At 41.8% G+C, this 22,069-nt stretch overlaps 1 protein-coding gene across 1 annotated transcript in view; it reads left to right on the top strand.

The window, feature by feature from the left end:
• Positions 1-20,805, top strand: part of vegfab (vascular endothelial growth factor Ab) — a 32,894-nt gene extending 12,089 nt beyond the window's left edge. Inside the window, 4 exon segments of the mRNA XM_080453836.1 lie at positions 6,992-7,024; positions 14,828-14,902; positions 18,686-18,829; positions 19,203-20,805. Of these exon segments, the coding sequence (XP_080309962.1) occupies positions 6,992-7,024; positions 14,828-14,902; positions 18,686-18,829; positions 19,203-19,224 (274 nt within the window). The 3' untranslated portion in view covers positions 19,225-20,805.
• Positions 20,806-22,069: the final 1,264 nt, after the last annotated feature.

Below are 22,069 nucleotides of genomic sequence, written 5' to 3'. Positions count from 1 at the left end.
CACTGCTCAACAAAAAGACCCCCAAATGTATTATATATTTGGCCGCGGACCCCCATCTGAAAAAAAGTTTTTTTTTGTGCCATGGACCCCCAGAAAGAGAAGATTTATATTTAAAAAATATCAATTTTAAATATTTTTTAATATTTTCAAAAATAGCAAATGTACAACCTCGCAGTGCGGCATGCTTGTATATCTGCTTTTTTTTATAGCCACGGTAGTATATTTAGCTGGGGACCCCTTGGAACCCATCCAAGGACCACTGACGTAGAGACTTTTACATACTACTTACTTTTAGGGGTCAGTTTGTGTATTTTATTCAAGTTGTTACTAATTGCCAGTGGTCTGGAACGCCACATCTACATTTTAGGGGTCAGCTTGACCGTTTATTTGACTTCCAACAGCTTTACTGGCTATGCAGTAGCTATTTTTAGCTCTTCTTCTTCCCACCTGTTTGAGCCCCTGGTGATTTCAGGGGCAAAGTGTCTCTTATCAACATGCAGGTGGAATTAACAGCTTAAAGGAGTAGTTCACACGAAAACATTTTTAGCATCTTACCGGCGGAAAGATGCTAATGTCTCCGGTAGGAGACTCAAAGTAGACTCTTTGAGTCTCCTACTGGAAATACACCCCGTCATCAAATGATTGGCTCAGGAATGTGACAAAAAACAAAACATATCCATGAATTCAAGGCTTCATGGGTGTGTAATTGATTGAAAATAAGTCATTTTTTTGGGTGAACTACTCCTTTAAAACTACACTTTGTTGACCGGGGATTGACCAATGGACCTCATATTTTTTCCCTCCTTTACACCACATCTCTTCATCTCTAATAGATATCGCCTATTTTCACAGAATATTCGCCTATTGTGACTATTCTATGGACACTAGGGTTCATGTGGTTCATGCAATATTTTACAATGGTCTTGTTGCTTCTTGATCTTGCCTGACATGTTGGATTCAAATGGTTGGACCTATCTTTGCACTCTGCTGGAGTGAACCCTCCAAGCCAGTGGTCCTTGAGGGGGTTCCAGGTGGTCCCCAGCTAAATGATGGAGAGTTGGTAGCCAAATGGACCCTTTATTAGGTAGATCTTTAACTCTTGGGAGTGTAAAATGAAACCAAGTTGGATCCCGGGCTCCCCCTGTTGTGTGGGAGAGTGTTGAAGTGTCCTTGAGCAAGACGCTGAACCTCCTAACTGCTCCTGGTGAGCAGGTGGATGTCATCGACATTGTCTTGCATTGGTTTCCTCCGCTGAGGATGTGTGTGTGAATGTTAATGAACCATTGGAGAAAGGCGCTTTATAAATGCACCATTTACCATTCACAGTGTTTCTGGAATGGGAATATGTTGTGAAACCCCTCGGATAGGTACTACAGGGTTAACCGGAACGGTCGTTACAACAACCTAGTCAGACCCAGGAATACCCGGTGGCGATCTGTTCAAGCTTGTTCTCAGCCAGGGACCACCACCCTGACTGAGAATCAACCTGGGGACCACTGTTGTGTTGGGAGGGGGGGATATGGGCGTGGTGTGGGGGAAAAAGCTTGAAATTAAATAATGACTGTTAAGGCCTTAATTTAATTTGTTAATTCGAGGTGAATTAAATCAAACCCTTAACAGTCATTATTTAACTGAGATATTGCTAGTGGTCCAGATCTCAGAAAAGATTGAGAACCACTGATCCATTCCTTTCCCATGGTTGCCCTTATTGTCTCCGCCAGGCCGAAAGGCATGGCGAGAGAGTATGTTTTGCCCCCTGTCCGTCCGTCCGTGTGTGTGTGTGTGTGTCCGTCCGTCCGTCATTCTGTCTGTGGACAGCTAATCTCCGGCACCGTTGGCTTGCTCGCAGTGAAACTGTGCACACACACTCCCTGGATGCCACAGCAGAACCTCTGCCCCAAATTTTTCACATGGGCCTTTTATAGCGCCACCAGGAGGCCGATTTATGCAAAACATATTTTTTGACAGTGCTCCTACAGATTTTGTCCAAAAATCCTGTAAATCGGTACACAGTATCTCTATAGTCATTAAACGAAACGGGTCTTTCAGATTTTTCATATACCATCCTGATTGGCTAGAAATGGCTTTCAAAGTTTGCAGGAGTGCTCCGTTTTGAACAAAATGCCTCAAATCATGAACACAGCATGCAATTTCCTTGAAATTTTGCATGCATATTCCCACTATGCCGAGGAAGAAATGCCACTTGAAAATGTTCAAATCAGCCTCATGGTGGCGCTATAACAGGCCCATTCGTGTTTTTACCTATAACTGCACCGATCTGTGTAAAACTTTGTAAGCGCACTCCCTAGAGGTCAAGGAAAAACCCGTGCCCTGCATTTTTCACATCTGCCTTTTAGAGCGCCACCAGGAGGCCGACTTATGTAAAACACATTTTTGTATATTACTCCTTCCGATTTGATCCAAATTTCACGCAAATCGGTACACATGATCTCTATAGTCATGTGATCAAGACGGATGTGTTTGATTTTTCACATTCCATCCTGATTGGCTAAGATTGACATCTAAAGTTTGCAGTAGTGGCTTGTTTTGAACAAAATGCCTCAAATCATGAATGCAGTGTCTGATTGCCGTGCAAGGCCTAAGAAGAAATGGCACCCTTTTCACATTGGCCTATTATAGCGCCACCAGGAGGCCACAATAACCTACCTGACCTGGCGGAGACCTGTGCTCCGAGGAGCACTTTTTCTAGTTCTGTTCTCTTAACCTTCCATATTTAAACTCATGTTAACCGATTCATTGCAACATATGTATGAGCAAGCACATGCGATTGATATGGGCGCATTTCCTACTAATGATGACTCAACCAGGTAAACAGGTGCAGTTTCCCTTGAAATTCTAACTCCCATTCCTGTGGAAGTTCTTGACATCCAACTTCCAAGTAACTGACAACATTGATGCGTCATCATACATCATACTGTTTCTCAACTAGTGGTCGATAAAATAAGATATAAAACAAATCTTCACTTTCCTACATTACTAAATGCATGGTCAGGGACCACATGCAATACCTTCACGGACCACCAGTGGTCCACCAGTTGAAAACCCATGCTGTAGTACAGGGGTGATGCAACTTTGATGATGGAGAGGGCCACTATATTTCCACACTCACTCCAGAGGGCCACATTGCATAATACTGTACAGAAACCTCTTATCGCTGTATTTTAACTTTTTTCATAAATGAATGCCGTACTTCGCCATTCTATGTCACACAAAAGTAGCAAAAATAGCAGATCTACAAGCTCAAAACGCGTCGCGCTGCGACGCGTTTTGAGCTTGTAGATCGGCTATTTTTGCTATTTTTGAATTGAAATCCTGAAAAGAAAATTTTGTATTGAATTTCAAATGCATTTAGTTATTCTTATGTTAACTTTATGAACTTAAATACAAATACATTGGACATAAAAAAGACTCGAATTTTAATACTAGTCATTTAAGCTACTAATATAGACTAAAGTAATTAAAGCGGGTCATGTTTGGAATTGTAACAGCCGAAATCAATGATATATTAGTATTCTGATATTAACCTGCGGGCCGCATTAAGTGAAGGTGGGGGCCGCATGTGGCCCCCGGACCGCCAGTTGCCCATGTTTGATGTAGTATGATCAGCTAGGCCTGTAGGGTGTTACAACAACCAAAAAAACACAAACAAATTTAAACATGGAGATAAGAGTATTCTGCCCGACAGCAACGACATGCTGTCTACGGGTTTTCTCTTGTAGTTTTCTAAGCAAAATTTTGTAGTTCTGGGTAAAGGGGGTGCTTGGGTTCAGAGGTCAGGGAAAGGGGGGCGGGGGGGGGGTAGTGAAGCCAAAACAGATTGAGAACCACTCTACAAGCTCATAGCTTGTAGATCAACACTTAATGTTTGTTTGTAGCAAACACTGAGTGCCGCAGTATGAGCTTGTAGATCTGCTTTTTTTTTTTTTTTTTAAAGATCTTGAACATTATTTTTGTGCAAATATTTGAATATATTCTGTTTTAAAGCGAACATGTTTTACTCAAATCTTTGCTTCTGGGGGATTCATAATATCAGTGGTTCTCAAACTTTTTTTCATGTCAAGGACCACCCAAAATGATATCTATTTGTCCACGAACCCACCCTTCTCAAAATATTTTGTTCCAGGGAACCCCCAGAAGATTTGAGTTACAAATGTATACATATATATTCAAAGATTTGCACAAATTTTCACGATAAAAAAAATATATAGCAGATCTACAAGCCCATAGCCGAGCTATGAGCTTGTTTATCTGCTATTTTTGAATAGCCAAACAGCGTAGTCACTTTCAGAAGTGTTTAACTGGACTCGGCCAGCCAGGAACGGTGGAATCACTATATATAGGCTCCTACGTTCACACAGGGGTCACCCAAAAGTCATTGCTGTGCAAATATGATGACTCAACACTTTTCACTGTGTGACACCATTTACACACGTGGGGCTGTAACAGGTTAGAAGTGAAGCTCAAGCTATAGTTTAAGAGTTTCAGCCCCATTGATTATTACGTTTAATAATTTCCACTGTGGTATGCATTCATTCACAATGTGTACACTGTTTTGTTTTGTTTAGTTCCCCCCCCCCCCCCCCCCCCATTCATTCATCTTTTTAACTTCCTGTCAGAGTTCTATTTGCTTTAAAACTTTCCAGACATCAGTGTTAACTAACTGTAAACACGCTGGCATTGTGTCTCTGCCCCACGTTGGCACACCACTGGGCCTCGGCCGGGCTGCATTGCAATAGTTTGCCCTGTTTCTTCACTTTATGAATGACAGACAGAGGGACTGACACGCCTTCCCTGTTGATTCAGTGTAACGGTTCGTTTTGCAACTCATCAAACACTAAACTTTGGGTTTTTTTGCAACATGCTTGACATGGAAAAGTTGGAGCACCGCTGATATAGCAACATACTGTTAGGATTAGGACAATATGTTATATTGTATTTGGCCCGTGGACCCCCATCTCGAAATGTTTTGTTCCAGGGACCCCCCCAGAAGCAAAGATTTGAGTTACAAATGTTAGCTTAAAAATATATATATATTCAAAGATTTGCACACATTTTGAAGACTTTTTCCAAAAATAGCAGATCCACAAGCTCGTAGCGTGGCACTCGGTGCCGTGCTACAGTATGAGCTTTTATATTTGCTATTTTTCAATAGCCAAATAAATCTTAAAAATGACACAGATGCGTTCCCAGATTGAATGGGTTAATAGTATATGACATCATGTGACATAATAGAGTTCAAACAAGAGTTTAAGTTAGAAAAATACCTGTTGTGTGAAAACCACAAGTACACACACACAGGCCATTTGTAATTTTAGGGCGAATACTAGGAGAATTCCAAAGGTTACTGGCAGATATAAAGGGCTGGAAAGAAGTCAGAGGTTATGCAATTTATGTAACGACAACAGAGTTGGGGATGAGGTTCATGTTTTGTTTGTTTGAGGGCAAGAATGTTATGAAATTTAGTCAAAAATACCTGCCAAAGCACTACATACAGTAACTCACCCATCTATGTTGAAATACATTTTATTACTGCAATCTGATGAGCCAAGTTAGTTGTAAACTGGATGCTTTTCTCAAAAACCTTCTTCCTCTGTTCTAATAATTCACAACTCATAGTTATGGGTATCATATCATCACATAGAATGTTGTCAGTCATGCGTTTTGCTACGTCTGTATGAATATTGTATATGAATCTGTACTCCATACCATGTGAACATGGTCGTGAGTTAAATAAATAAATGATGATGATGATGATGATGATGAGTAAGTAAAAGTAAGAGTACTTCAGCATTGTGCTTAAGTACAGTACTTGAGTAAATGTATTTAGTTTCTTAGTTACTCTCTCCATCGCTGTCTCTCACTGACCTTTCTTATTAAGACGCCGTTTCCCAACACTCTTGGCTTAAGCCGTGTGTGTGTGTGTGTGTGTGTGTGTGTGTGTGTGTGTGTGTGTGTGTGTGTGTGTGTGTGTGTGTGTGTGTGTGTGTGTGTGTGTGTGTGTGTGTGTGTGTGTGTGTGTGTGTGTGTGTGTGTGTGTGTGTGTGTGTGTGTGTGTGTGTGTGTGTGTGTTGTGTTGTGTGTGCCAACAGATTTGTTGCTCCACAGTGGGTTATTCACGGTTATTCACATCCCAGCTGTCACACAGCCAAGACATTATTGTAGTCCAGGGTGTGTAGTGTGTGTGTGTGTGTGTGTGCGTACACTTGTAAGGTATGTGTGTTTGAGACAAAAGGAGCCCCCACGGGTATCAAAACATTAGGACACACAGTGAAGACTGTGTGTGTGTATGTGTATGTGTACGTGTACGTGTATGTGTATGTGTATGTGTATGTGTATGTGTATGTGTATGTGTATGTGTGTGTATGTATGTGTGTGTGTGTGTGTGTGTGTGTGTGTGTGTGTGTGTGTGTGTGTGTGTGTGTGTGTGTGTGTGTGTGTGTGTGTGTGTGTGTGTGTGTGTGTGTGTGTGGGAATAGGTATTTAGAGGTCAGGTTTAGAGGTCAGGGCTGATTCATACTTACTTACTTGTGTGCTTCTGTCATGTGCTGAAAATGGCAGATCTACAAGCTCACAATGTGTCACAGCAAAGCTTGTGAGCTTGTAGATCTGCTATTTGGCAACCCGGTTAGGGTTAGAAATAGCAAGAACATGTTTGATGTGTGTGCGTGTGCGTGTGCGTGTGCGCATGTGTGTGTGTGTGTGTGCGTGTGCGTGTGTGCTTGCGTGCGTGTGTGTGTGACTTTGCCTTTCCCAACACATCAAGTTGCAGCTGGTCTTTCCAGGCAGCACTACCTATTGAAGGAAGATGAGACACCATGATATGTCTCTGTGTCTCATATCATATCTCTGTCTCTCTCTTAGATCAATTTAAGATGCTCATCTCCAATGCTCCTCCAACTGTTCCAGGAAGCAAACAGCATTATTCTGTGATGTTGTAACACTGACACTGTTTTGTTTTTCTGTCTTTCAGGCCAAAGAAAGAAGTGAAAGAACAGAAAGAAAAGTGAGTAACAGAGTTTCTTATCGGTGGGGTGGAGGATATAACAACAACAGCAGGGGGTTGAGATCTGATCATCTGAGAGGTTCTTTTGGTTCTGCCATTAACTCATTTTTGCTCCTGCAGCTAAACTAGCCCTCCCTGCCTTCCATTCTCCATCTTCATATCAGCGGTCCCATCTACCTTCTTCTTCCTCGCTCCATTGGTCTTTGTTTGTTGTTATCTCTCTCTCTCTCTGTATCTCTCTCTGTCTCTCCCTTTGTCTGTATCGCACACACAAGCACACACACGCACACACGCACGCGCACACACACACACACACACACACACACACACACACACACACACACACACACACACACACACACACACACACACACACACACACACACACACACACACACACACACACACACACACACACACACACACACACACAAACACACGCACACACACACTGTACACACTATACCTGTTGTTGCTTGGTGCTGTGTTCACACTGGTCTGGCAGTTACAAAGCTGCAGGTTACCATTATCTTTCAATGGACGCCAGCAACATGAAGATACAAATCAGTGTTGATTTCGTTGACGAAAACTATAACGAAAAATTATCGTCGACTACCTTTTTTCACTGACAAAAAACAAATAAAAACTAAATAAATATTAGTATTATATTGACAATTTTGTCAACAAATCAAAACGAGGACTAGTGAAGAAGAGATCCAGTAGAACTAAAATACACGTTATTTTATGCTTGGTTGCACTTGGGTGTTACACTATGACAATAGCAGATCTACAAGCTCACAACGCATCGCACTGTGACGCGTTGTGAGCTTGTAGATCTGCTATTTTCAGCATGCAACCAAGTGTAAAATCTGCCATTACGACGCCATCTAGGCACCGCCACAATACATTTTAGTCGACTAAATCAACTGTAGAGTCAGTCAAATAAAATCTTATGATATTTAGTCGACTAAAACTAGACAACGAAAACATTTCAGATGACTAAAATATGACTAAAACTAAATGGAATTGTACTCAAAAGACTATGACTAAAACAAAATTTGCTGTCAAAATCAACACTGATAGAAATTTGTAGCTGCTACAAAAGGTAACGGCTACAAAAAAGTTGAACTGGTTTCAAATTCAGCTACACAGATACAAATCTACAAATATGCTGTGTAACTTTGTATCTTTGTATCTTTGTATCTTTGTATCTTTGTATCTTTATATCTTTATATCTTTGTGTCTACCAGTGTGAACGCAGCATTTACGGTCATACATTATTCCTACATCAACCAGCGTTAGGCCTGGGCCATATGACTTCAAATCTATATCACCATTATTTTTTAACTTTTTCTCTCAATTACGATTAATGAACGATAATAAAAATAATAATAGTGAAAATAGCAGATCTAGGAGCTCGTTGTGAGATATTTTCACTATCTTTGCACGCCAACGTTGTCCAATGAAGTACAGTACAATAGAGGGCTTAAGTGGTCAATCTAACTAATCCATTTAGTCCATTATAAAAAAATATGTTCTAACTTTTTCATGTGGATTCGTTGATACATATAAGGGGGGAAAATGAAGAAAAGATTAAAAAAAAACCTGCTTCTAGATTAAACGGTTAACCTACAGTACTTGAGGAAGATGAAGTTGTTAGAGGTTCTATATTTCGGTTTGGATATCGTCTCTGTCGGGTGGAAACCTCATATGTCCAAAACTGTTACTTTTCAGGATTCAAAATGCAAAAGTATCAAAAGTAGCAGATCTGCAAGCTCGAAACGTGACGCTTGTAGATCTGCTACTTTTGATACTTTTGAATAGTTTTGATACTTTTTTTGATACTTATAATACTTTTGATACTTTTGTGTGACGCTGTAGTGTGATCAAGGGTGTTAATTTACAAAAAAAAATAAACACATAAAGTTAGAATATGGAGAGTTTATGTATTTTGGGTTAAGCTCTAACTAGCCTCGATCTCCAGGCTTTTATTGTTTAGTTTTGCTAAAAAATAAAAGCCTGGACCAGCGCGTCGGTGTACCCGGTATAGGAAGTGTTTCATTTGCCCAACCAACCAGAGTGCAGTGGGCGTCGCACGTAATGTTGCGTTGACGGGGCGGGGGGCTGACAGACAGATCGTGAACCAATGGGATCAGGCGCATTCTCTCCGCGCTGATTTTAAACCCGCCCCTCTATACACGAAAGCAGGAAGGCTTGTGCAGGCTAAGCTCTAACCAACGCACGGTACCGACCACCGGAGGAGAGCCATGAATGATGGCATCATGGAGCAGAGGTTCTCTGTTCCACTAGCATAGAACATGAATGATGGCATGGAGCAGAGGTTCTCTGTTCCACTAGCATAGAACAATGCACTTTTATTGGATTATTTAATTTCCTAAAGCCCTTCCCCCACACACTACACATATCAGTTCAATGGACTTATCGTCACCTTGCTAAACTAATGGCCTAAGTCACTTTTTAAAGTTTTTCAGAAAAAGAAAAAAAAAACGGATCCAAAACAAAACTATATGATATTTCTTAATCATTTCACCCAAAACGTTTATAACAAATTATGACTATTACAATAAAAAATGACACTGTCTGTCAGTTATGTAACATAAGAGATTTAAATAGGTTTAAATAGGATTTTAAAACATTGTCCTAAGTCACAAAAACATGTGACTTAGGCCAAAACAAAATGTCTATTTTGGCCTAAATGGAGTTAGGCCATTATACTAAAAGGGTAGGGAACAGCATGATCCTTTTCAATTAGGAGGTAGGCAATTTTACCAGAGGTGGCCGGTGTCATGAGGAGCTGACTTAGGCAAAAATATAAATTTTCTCTAAAAAATTACGTATAGCCAGGTTGAGAAACAGACAGACAGGGAATGCCCTCTTCCTCCTCGTCAAACCACACGGGTCAATCAGTGACACCCATGAGGTGATTGCTGTGTCACTCCACCCATCCTTTAAACCTTTCCCCTCTCCCTCCTCTATCTCTCTCTCCTTCTTTTATACACCTCTTCACATTCTTCTGTTACGACGCCTTCGTTTGCTGTTTTCCTCCAACGTTAAACCCTTCTTTTTAATGTACTTTTTTACTCCCATGGTTTTACTGGCCTCTCCCATCAAGACACAGATAACGCTAACGTTGCGTCTTTATTGAAGAAGCTCCTCCATCTGCGTTTTGCGGCGGCGTTTATGGTCCTTGCTTAATAAGCGCTTGCTCATCTTTCGACGTCACGGAAGTAAGGAAGGAAGGACGGTGATGTGCCCGCGGGGTCATTCACCTTCTGTATTCTCGTCCACACAGCATATTAAAGGACAAGACCACATTGGTAGAGGTTTGGGTTGTGTAGTTACTTTGCCATGATGTAACTCCAAAGGTGGACAAGAAATCAAAAATAATTGCTCCATTGAATAGAAATTGATCATTCAAAATATGTTCCTCATTGACTTAAATTGTAGGGTAAAACAGCTCTCAAAGTCACTCTTTTAGCACGTAAAAGAACACAAACAAAGTTTGTGTCAAAGTCAATATAGAACATCACCAAACCCAGTACTGTTTATTTTGTATTATCAAGAAGAAAACCCGGACCGGATCCGCAGATCCAGATCCGGATCTTCAAATAGTAAAATAAACAGGAAGTTGACATTTTTATTTAAAAAAAAAACAGTAATGGGTTTGGTGATGTTCTATATTGTCTGAATCAACTTTGTTTGTGTTTGTTTCCGTGCTAAAAGAGTGACTTTATCAATTACCATTTATTATTTCTAATCAATGGAGCAATTATGTTTGATTTCTTGTCCACCTTTGGAGTTACATCATGGCAAGGTACCAGCTAGCTAGCTAGCTAGCTGGTTGGTTGGATGGGTGTGTTTTGGCTTCATGTCAGGTGTTGTCATATAGATAAGAGTAGATTTTTGAGACCCCTCTCCCTCCGTTAACCTTCTGTTAACTGCCAGGTTTACTGTTTATGAGTGCAGCTTTTAGAGGCAGGGGTCCCATTGACACAGGGATGGTCCTGGGGTCGTTGACCCCCTGCTCCTTGCTGCTACCTGGCTTTCATGTTCGTTTGATGTGTTGGCTCCTGAAGTACGATGTCTCCTGGTTAGAATCGCTTTGGATTCTCCTGTTAACCCCACTCGAACCGGGAACGCATCCGTGTCATTTTAGATTTTAGTCATATTTTATACTTTGGCTATTCAAAAATAGCACATCTACAAGCCCATGTAGATCTACGAGCTTGTAGAACTGCTATTTTTGAAAAGAATTGTGAAAATGTGTGCAACTCTTTGAATATAGGCTATGTTTAAAGCAAACATGTTTAACTCAAATCTTTGCTGGGAGGGGGGGAGGGGCGGGTCCCTGGAACAAAATATTTTGAGACTGGGGGGGTCCGCAGCCAAATACATATCATTTTGGGGGTCCTTGACATGAAAAGGTTTTGTTCATGCAGGGACCCCCAGAAGCAAAGATTTGAGTTAAAAAATGTGTTTAAAAAAATATACATATTCAAAGATTTGCACAAATGTTCACGATTAAAAAGAAATAGCAGATCTACAAGTTCATAGTGCTGCGCTCGGTGCCATCTGATAATGAGCATTAGGGAGGACCAATTATATGAAGATAAGGTTGAAAACGGGGAGGAAAGGAAAAGGTCCCCCCAGGGGAGGGGAAATTGCTGATACAGCTTCACCCACCTGATGGCTGTTCAGATGGCTTTGTTGAGCGAACAGGGGAAGCTGTGGTAAAGTTATGTATATACTGGGTGAGCTGGTGGTCTCTAAGCTGACTGATTGTTAAGTTGACCATGCCTCTATGAGCGGTTCCAACCTGCTCCATGGTTCATTGTAGAGGGAGGTGTAAGATTCCAACAGAGATTGACCCCTGACCCTGTCTTGACATTTCTACCACTGAATTCAGGGCTGCAACTGATTAGGGCTGATTATTAGTGATTATTCTATCTAAGCATGTTTTTTAAATATATATCATCAAATCGACTCAAACTACTTCTAATTAATTAGTCTGATTAATCACTTAAGCCTTATTTTATCCTTTGTACACGTTTTTTTTTTACATAATGACAAGCCCAAATCATTTTCATTTTCCCAAATAATTTCCCCCCCAAATATTAGAATATTTTATTAAAATCAATTACTATTTATAATGGATTAAACTGATTTGTCAGATTAACGGTTGCACCACTAATAGAATCATGTGAATCTCTATCTTTTAACTCGGGACCAAAGCTGGCTGTTAAGGTGCATTTATATGACCTTTCTGTGTTTAGGGTGAAAGATCACACTGATGACTGTGAAGTGTTTCAACACAGACACACTGCTTTGGTGTCACGATTTGGGAGTTACTTACTCAGTCGCGTAACGAGGCAACAGTATGCCCCGACGCGAGGTGGTCACAGCGGGCCCTCATGAACGCGTATGTGCACCCGCGCGTGCGCGCGAAAATTGGGTTATTAGTGGTTTCTGATACTTTTTTCGCGGGTTTGTGACGGATTTCGGGTACATAAACAACAGTTAACAATTACAATGTTGGGGCACACCCAAGTTTATTTTTTAATTCATTTTTTATTTATTTTATATATATAATTTTTTTATTTGTATTTTTGTATGGGTGGGGATGTGCCCCTAACGTCATGGGCCCCAACGCAACCGCGTTGTCTGCGTGACGGTAGTGACGCCCCTGTACTTACTATATACAGTAGCAGTGGTCCTCAAAGTGGGGTCCGGATACCCACAGGGGTCCTTGAGGAGTTACGGGGTCTGTAACTCTGAGAGTGTACAAATGGAACCAAATGGACCTTTATGGGTCCATTTGGTTCCATGTCTACACTCTCTGAGGATTTTACAGTGCATATTGGGGTCCCCGAGTTAAAAATAAAACATATATAAACCGGGGTCCTTGAAATTAAAGAGTTTTGAGAGTCTAGTCTGTATAGATAAAATACATCATATAGAGATCTTGTGCTCTTGGTTACTCCAAAGTGAAACATGCTGTAACACCTGGCCGCCAGACATCTGTGAAAAGTTGCACCTGTGAAAAGTGCTTACAGCTCATTGTGCCCGCGGTCTGAAACTCCTTGAATCAGCAATAAAGAGCCGACCCAGATACGTTATAAAGATGTCTAGCCGCAGAGGTCCAGCTTCATTGTCCCCGAAATCTATTTGGGAAATTCTAGATCACCCCAAGGTATACGAGCAGCTCCCTCAGCCAAAGAAACACCCAATGCACTAAGAACCACGTACACATTCTGCCAGTGGTGGAAAAAGTACTCACATTTCTTACTTGAGTAAAAGTATCAATGCTGCAACGTCTTTTACAAGTGAAAGTCCGGAATTCAAAATTTACTTGAGTAAAAGTACAAAAGTGTATGTAAATGTATTTAAAGTACCAACAGTAAAGGTACTAAAATGTTCGAAAATAGCAGATCTACAAGCTCACAACGCGTCACGATGCAACGCGTTTGTGAGCTTGTAGATCGGCTATTTTCAAATAGCCTAGGTATGAAATAGGGCTAAAGTGGTTAATGTATGTTTTATAATGTAATCATTTATATCTGCAAAGTAACTAGTAACTAAAAAGTTTTCAAATAATTGTAGTGGAGTAAAAGTACAATATCCGAGATGTAGTGGAATAGAAGTAAACGTATTGGAAATTGGAAATACTCAAGTAAAGTACAAATACCTCAAAATAGTACAGTACTTAAGTAAATTTACACCACTGCAACCATCTGAGGAACTCTTTCATGTGGCTTTTCCCTTTTCACCACATGTGTAAGTGGGACAATGTTAACTTCTTCACCATACGTACTAGGGCTGGGCAATATATCGATATCATATCGATATCGTGATGTGACCAGATATTTTCCAGAGAATTTGGATTGCGTAATATTGACATATGATAATGGTATGAGTTTTGTCTTTTCCTGATTATAAAGGCTGCATGACAGCAAAGTGATACCATTTTATGAACTTATAGCTGACTGTTTTAGCTGTTTTATCATTTGCCTTTATACCCACTTAAAGGAGAATTTTGCCCCACGGCTTTCTTACCTTTTCTATGATGTTATGATATCTTAGGATGAATGGTACGGTAGAAAAATGTCATAACTCCATCCTGGGTCCGCCACAGCTTAAAACGCGCGGCAATAGGCATTGCGCTAGATCGCATATTCTAATAGCTTTTTGGTTGTTTTGTTTTTGGTGGGATCTGTTTATAGTGACAGAACACTATGCCAAGTGATTGTCTTGAATGCGCCCCACCGGAAGTCTCGCTAGACCAGATTGAAATCTCGAGATTTTAATCTCGTCTAGCGAGATTTTTTTCTACTGTACCATTCATCCTAGGATATCATTACATCATAGAAAAAGGTAAGAAAACCGTGGAGCAAAATTCCCCCTTAAGTTATAATTGTGAAGAAATACTGTGATATTTGATTGTGTCCATATGACCCAGCCCTAATGCGTAATGCTAATCATTAGCCGCTAACTATGTCCTTCAGTGGTGAACAGACACGCTGATTCATTCTTTAATTCATTGGTTTATCGGTCGGTTCACTGACCAGCTCTTTGATGTGTAGAAAATAAGACGAGGGCTCTTCCTCATTGGGTGGGTGTGTGTCTTCATCTAGCTTTCTGACTGGCTAATTGCTTAACTCAACTATCCAATCAGCTTCACACTGGTTAACAACAACGTATCGCCCCGGTCGTCTTTTGTCTCGCCGGCCTATCAGATGTCCCAGACACCTTGTCACTGTTGTGCTTCTCCTCCTTCTCTTCCAGAAAACCCCGGAAAGGCAAGGGCAAAGGCCAAAAGAGAAAACGAAAGAAAAACCGAAACCGAAAGAATGGTGATGCGTATGTCAGCTCTGCCTTCTCCCCCTCCTACCTGCACCTGAGTGTGACGCTGCTTGTCCTTAAGCTTGTTTGGGAGGAATTAATTTGCCCTTTTTAATTGTGTGATCCACCCACCCACACTCCATGTTATACTGTAGCATGTCGCTTCAGTAAGCGCCTCTCTCTCTCTCTCTCTCTCTCTCTCTCTCTCTCTCTCTCTCTCTCTCTCTCTCTCTCTCTCTCTCTCTCTCTCTCTCCGTGGTTGCCTTACCGTTGTCACGCAGTCCCGTTCACTATATCAATGTGGGTGTCTGAGCTTGTTGCAATGCTATACGTTGACCTGCCTGCTAACCAGAGAACTTAATTTGACCGCTGCCGGTGTTTTTACGCAACTCATAATGGAAGTCCCGTGGACTCCTAGACCTGCTGTACATGTACGCACCACGTCTCACTAGATATGAGCCATAATAACCTGTCATAATGATCTGCTAGCCCTGAGCCCCGTAACAGTGTGACTGGAGGAGTGGGTGAGGATGACATAGGACGGTTCTGTTACCTTTACAGCTGTTCTGCCACACAGGCAGCTTCTGAAGCATAGGTTCACACCGCTGTGCCGTGGGATTTTGTGGCAATATACCATACCTACAGTATGAATGACGTTTTTATTTACTATATCACACTCATTTTCCAGTACAGAGGCACTTTCTGTACAATTAAAACAATATTTATATATTTTAACCACTTTCAACCTGGATGTCCCTATTTTGGACAATATTTATATTTTTATATTTGTATTATGTTGTATCTTTTTAAATTCAGAACCTTTCATGGAAAAATTGCCAAAATAGCAGATCTATAAGCTCACAAAGCATCATAATGTGACACACTGTGAGCTTATGCGGATCATCTTTTTTTCACCACTTTTGAACATATTGAAACAGGGCATAAGTGAAAACTTTTATTTTATTTTGTATTTAGTGAATCTAAATAAGCGTTTTTGTTGACCGTGTCATTTCGGTGTGTGTGTGTGTGTGTGTGTGTGTGTGTGTGTGTGTGTGTGTGTGTGTGTGTGTGTGTGTGTGTGTGTGTGTGTGTGTGTGTGTGTGTGTGTGTGCCTGCCTGTGCGCCTGTGCCTTCCTTCCTTCCTTTAGGCACCAAATAGTTTTAAAAAGCAGCGTTCTAGAGAGAATAACTGGCTCTGTTCAGACTGGCCGCTGTACGTAGAGATAAGCTGAACCTTCTGCAGAAAGTCAAACAAAACAACAACATGGTCCCACCACCAGCATGTGCTTTGCAGAGAGCAGCTTCCAGCTAATCCACTATCTGTGTTGGAATCACTGTGTGTTCACTGTTGAGTCTGTGTGGCTGTGCTGTGTCTCGTACCGTCTGCCACCTCCTCTGTGTTCCTTTTATCCACACAAAACAGATTTTTTTTTACAGTCTCAACACCATGCTGGTACTTTTTCTATGTGATGTCTAAGATATGAGCCATGATGACTATCTGCTGACTGTTTTGTTTCGTGTTTTGGGGGAGGAGGGGAGATGGGTTATGTAAACCAACAAATTGTTTGGCCGTTTGTTGATGATGTTTGTTTGTTTGTTTTCGTTTTGTTTTTATTCTGTGTCGCCGCCGCCTTTTGTTGGGGCTTCGACAACAACGACATATAACGGTATAAAAAGGAGCTCTGTGTGTTTTTGCTCGAAAAGAGATGAAGAGATGTTGTTGATGTGATGTTTTATCAGTTGGTCTTTGATGTGAAGCAATTGGTTTTCTTCATTGGCATTGTTATACAGTTAGCTTAGCCACTTGAACCCTAGCGTCCATATTCTGGGGTGAAATTTTGCCTAAAAATAGTCGATCTACAAGCTCAAAATGCGTCGCGTTCGCGACGCATTGTGAGCTTGTAGATCAGCTATTTTTTTTTCCAGTTCAGTCCAGTTCTCTGAGACCGGAGGGGCTTGAGTGTTCTACCACTTAAAGGGATAGTTCACCCCCTAAAAGATGTTTTTCCTATCGATTAGTCACCCCATTGAGACTTGAATTGATGGATATTTTTTAGTTTTTGTCTCATTCCTAAACCAATAATTTGATGACCAGCGGAAAAGTAGGCAGCGGTAGGAGACACAAAGGAGACTTTTTGTGTCTCCTACCGAAATCGCTGCCGGTCATCAAATTATTGTCTTAGGAATGAGACAAAAACAAGAAATATCCATTAATTCAAGTCTCAACTATCCCTTGAAACCCTGTATATGGTTGAGTGGAGTCCCTCAGGGCTCTATGCGAGTTTTCTGTTATTGTGGGGACAGCTTTTGCTGTGCATGTAGATCTGCTATTTTCTGCTAAATCTTTCCCCACATTACGGATGCTGGGTTTAACCCATTAAGACCTGGGGTGATTCTAAAAAAAAATAATGGAAAAAAAATATAAAAACTTTTTTTACAAGAATTTTCAAAAATAGCAGATCTACAAGCTCATTGTATATCTGCTATTTTTGAATAGCCAAAGAGATCTAAAGTGACACAGATGCGTTCCAGGTCTTAAAGGGTTTAAGTGTTTAAGATCAGAGCCGTGGCCTTGGCAGTCTCTCCAGACAAACTGTTGGCTCGCCCACAATTTTCAAACGCTTCTGCCTTTTTGCACAACAGTTTGCACATCGTTGCCGCTTCCGTTTTTTTGCCTTTGCAGTCGCGTTAAATAAGTTCCCTCTGGAAATCAAGTTAGTCCAAAGCCTAACCTTAGCTCGCTGCTTTAGCAGAAATTGTAATTACATCTCGTTTTATTTTGAAATACATTTTGAATGGAATGGAATTGGCGAACAATCCTGTGCACGGCTTCTGGTCGCCGTGGTTACACAGACTCTTTGTAGCGTTGGAAGATTGTGGAAGAGCCGTCTGCCTTGAGAGACTATAGTACTACAGGTACTGTCCACGGTCTGACCTCTGTGAATCACAAGTTTAATGATCTGTGTACGTTTAACATCAATTTAATGTTTCCTCGTCGAGGGAATTTTTTTTTCTTTTCCTTCCAATAATTCAATAAAGTCAGATGTTTTATCACGGAGCACTGAGCAGACCCTCGAGTCTTCTTTATCAGATCCATATCGACTGCAAACAACGCAATGGTCAAATGAGCCGTCATCCATCTGCTTTGGGAGCACGTCTGCTGTTCTGTGTGGCATGTTGTGGTCCTAAAAGCTTTGTTCATGCATGTTCTAACGCCTAATTTATACCTCGTCGTGCGGCAGTGTCGCTCTGAGAATACAGCCGATCCACAAGCTCGTCAGAGCTTATAGATGAGCTACGTTCGACGCGGCACACCCCTGCACGACGACGTGTAAATCACGCTTTATACGGACTGTTGGAGGCATCTGTGAGCAACCCAATCAACGACCCCTCCTCCACTCCCGCCCCCTCCCTCCCTCCCTCCCTCCGGCGGGCGGTAACGAGACCCCTTGTCAACATTGGGGGACAGGGTTCAGGGCCGTGACGAGTGACACCGAGAGAGAGAGTGAGGGAGAGAGAGGGTGTCCGTGGTGGGGTTGGGTTTTAATTTGTGCTGCTTGGAACTGTGGCCTGACCTATATGTGCGTGGGAACCGCTGTCACGTGGCTAAAGCTACTGTCACAGCCCCGTCTGGCACACCTGGCACACCTGGCACACTGGCCAGCGCAAGTTGCAGCATGTGATGCTAGGGTCGACAGGTAATGCTTCTGGTGGCAAAAAGTAGAGAGTAATAGTCTCTCTCTCTCTCTCTCTGTCTCTCTGTCTCTCTCTCTGTCTCTCTCTCTGTCTCTCTCTCTGCAGTGTGTGTGAGCCGTGTTGTGACCACTGCTCAGAGAGGAGGAAGCGGCTGTTCCTTCAGGACCCAGTGACCTGCCAGTGCTCCTGCAAACACACCGACGAATACTGCAAAGAAAAACACCTCGAGCTCAACGAGCGGACCTGCAAGTATGTGCTGTGTGTGGGTGTGTGTGTGTGTGTGTGTGTGTGTGTGTGTGTGTGTGTGTGTGTGTGTGTGTGTGTGTGTGTGTGTGTGTGTGTGTGTGTGTGTGTGTGTAAATGGGAGATTAAACATGTGTAACAGTATGGGTGCTCTGGTGGTGCGGGGGGGGGGTGGGGGGTGGGGTGGGGTGTGTGAAGTACCTGTACACCACAGCGGAGACTCCAGGTTTGAATCCTCCGCGGTGCCCCCGGCCGTCTGGGGAAGTCAGGAATTTGCTTAACGACTAAATTGTGAGAAAACCGAGGAAAGAGAATTGGCTGTAATCTAATTTCAAGTAGAAAACAAACATGTTTATGGCCTGTGTCTCTCTCTCTCTAGATGTGACAAGCCGAGGAGATGAGAGAGCTGGGAGCAGAAACCAGATGAAACCAGACAAAATGAAGGAATATCCCAGAGAAACTTCACACACAGCACTTTGAACCTTTGAACTGTAAGCTCTTCCTCTCTGTGGAAAGCATTCCCCTGGACTGAGACACGGCAGAGAGCGAAACCAAACGGAGAGAGAGAGACTCCACGAACTTGACCGAACGCGTTCGTCATATTGTAATATCTGCGTGTAAATACCATGAAAAAAAAGTACAGAATGTGTATGCTGCTAAGTAAACCATTATCTAAAAAACCCGTCCCCCCCCGACACACGGCTGCCATGTGGTGTTGCATCTTTAACTGGTTTTAACGGGCCTACGTTGTCGTCTGTGGTCCTTGTTGTCAATTCATTTTTATGCAAAATTACTTCACTGGATTATGAGTCTATACTGTCGTTGTGCGTCAATCATAAAAGACAAAAACCTCTCACTCTCACGTATGCGGTAAGCGATGAAACAGAGGGGTGAGGTTTAAGAAGACATGGGGAGCTTTTCCCCCCAAAAAACGACAGTCTGGGCTTCTTCATCCATGGACTTCTGCGTTGGGGGGGGGACTCTCGTAGCACCCGCCAGAAGGACAGCCAATGGGGGGAAAACTGCGGGAATCGTTCAGTCTTCGTGGTGTCACTTCCTTTTTTCATGCGAGAAGGTCGTGAGACTTGACGCCGGCCATTAAGACGATGTCGTTTTGATCGCGGTATAAAACGGTCTGCATTTCTAGAGCGCCCTTTTATTCAAAGTGCGTGGCGCTCCAGGCTCCGCCCCCTTCCACGCCGCCGCCGGGCTAGCGGAGGCACCGACCATGTCTTTTGCTCAAAGGACACTTCAACGCCAAGCCAGGAGGAGGAGCGGGGGGAATCGAACCGGGAAACCTTACGGTTTGCCAGACGGCTGTTCTATACCTCCTGAGCAAACTGCCAACCGATCACACGGATGATTGGCCTGCAGGAGAAGAGCATCTGGAGTGCCATATATAGAATATATTATATTTCTAAAGGGATATCATTATAGCTTATATTGGTACACTATAAAATCCTCAGAGCTCATTTAACTCTGAGAGTGCACAGAATGCAAATACATTGTGTGCATTTTCGGAGTTACACGTGGATAAAATAAGGATTTTAGTGTGTATAGCCTCTGTGAAAAAACCACTGAAAACAATATACTGTAGTTTGATTCCAGAAATTTGAAAAAAACGCTTCTTAAATTATTGTTTTTGTGTTGTTGTTTTTTTTTGTTTAGGTTTTGGGAAGGGGGAGGTGGTTCGACAACGTAATCTTGTCTTGCAGTTGAACTTAACACAGAAACACATCAATAACTGAACCCTTTTCTCTCGTACTTGTACATAGGTAATATCTCCCTCATGCCATAGTCCCCGCTACATAATTTATAATGCTATAGAGTATTTTTTCAGTATTCAGTCTTCTACCCATATTTAATTTGATCTATTTATATATATATATATATACAGTGTTAGGGTACCTGTGGTTTGTCCCATCTCCCCTTTTCTTCTCTCCTCGTCGGCGGCATCAGTCTGCCTCGCTTTGTGCTTTTTTTTAAGAAAGAAAGAAAAAGAAAGCTATATTGTGTAAACATTCCCAAAATGGATCATTTGTATTGATGCTCTCTGTTCTGCATTGTTCCACCTTTCTTTATATGAGGGTGTAGGTGCTGTATGTTAACTTCTTGTACCTTTCGCTATGGCCTTTGTGTGTGTGTGTGTGTGTGTGTGTGTGTGCGTGTGTGCGTGTGTGTTCTTCGTGTTATTTGTGCATGCGTGTATGCATACATGCTTTCATGTGTGTGTGTGTGTGTGTGTGTGTGTGGTGTGTGTGTGTGTGTGTGTGTGTGTGTGTGTGTGTGCGTGTGCGTGTGTGTGTTTGTGGTACGGTGTGTGGTTGTAAGTACTGTATGTACCAGGCCTACGCCAGTGGTGGAAAAAGTACTACATTTTTTTACTCAACTAAAAGTATCAATACCACAATGTAGAAATACTCCTATACAAGTAAAAGTCCAGAATTCTAAATTCTGAAATGTACTCTCTCTCACTAGTAAAAGTACAAAAGTATTGGTCAAAATATACTTAAAGTACAAAAGTAAAATTACTCATTACGGAGAATGCCCCATTTCACAAGTTTTCAAATGTATAACAATCTTTTGAAAATAGCAGATCTACAAGCTGACAATGCGTCGCATCGCAACGCATTGTCAGCTTGTAGATCGGCTATTTTCAATGGCCGAAATGTGTATAGGGCCGAAGTGGGTAATGAATGTTTTGTAGAAGTTAAAGTACTGAATTAAATAAAAAATTCAGTACTTAAAAATAAAAAAATACTGTACCTCAAATGTGTACCTAAGTACAGTACTTGAGTAAATGTACTTAGTTACTTTACACCACTGGCCTACGCCTGTCCCGAATCCCCCCCCCCCCCCCCCACCGAGCTACAGAATAAACTACTGCTCCGCATGCTCTCAGCATACTGAACCACCAGGAACGCCACCATGTGAAGTCGGGATAAATAGCAAAACTTGCAAACTTTCTGCCATCATCATCATCATCAGCCTTTTGAATCCACGATACTAGTACTTAACTGTTTCCTCTTCAATATTAACACGTTTCTTCTGTGTATGTAAAGTAGTAAAAAAGCATATTTATTTTCAAATTATATTGTTTTTTATATAAAATAAGGAAAAGGGGTGCTGTGTTGTGAATGCTGTGTGTGTTTTAAGAGGTTCTTAACGAGGGTATAGATGCGTGGTGGTCTGCGTGCAGTGGTGGAAAAAGTACTCAATTGCTTTACTTAAGTATCAATACTGCAA

Source organism: Gymnoscopelus braueri (assembly GCF_963280865.1).
Source record: "Gymnoscopelus braueri genome assembly, chromosome: 16".
In the NCBI taxonomy this organism is placed as follows: Eukaryota; Metazoa; Chordata; class Actinopteri; order Myctophiformes; family Myctophidae; genus Gymnoscopelus; species Gymnoscopelus braueri.
Note: the sequence above shows the minus strand (reverse complement) of the source record. Positions and strands in the feature narration are given on the sequence as shown.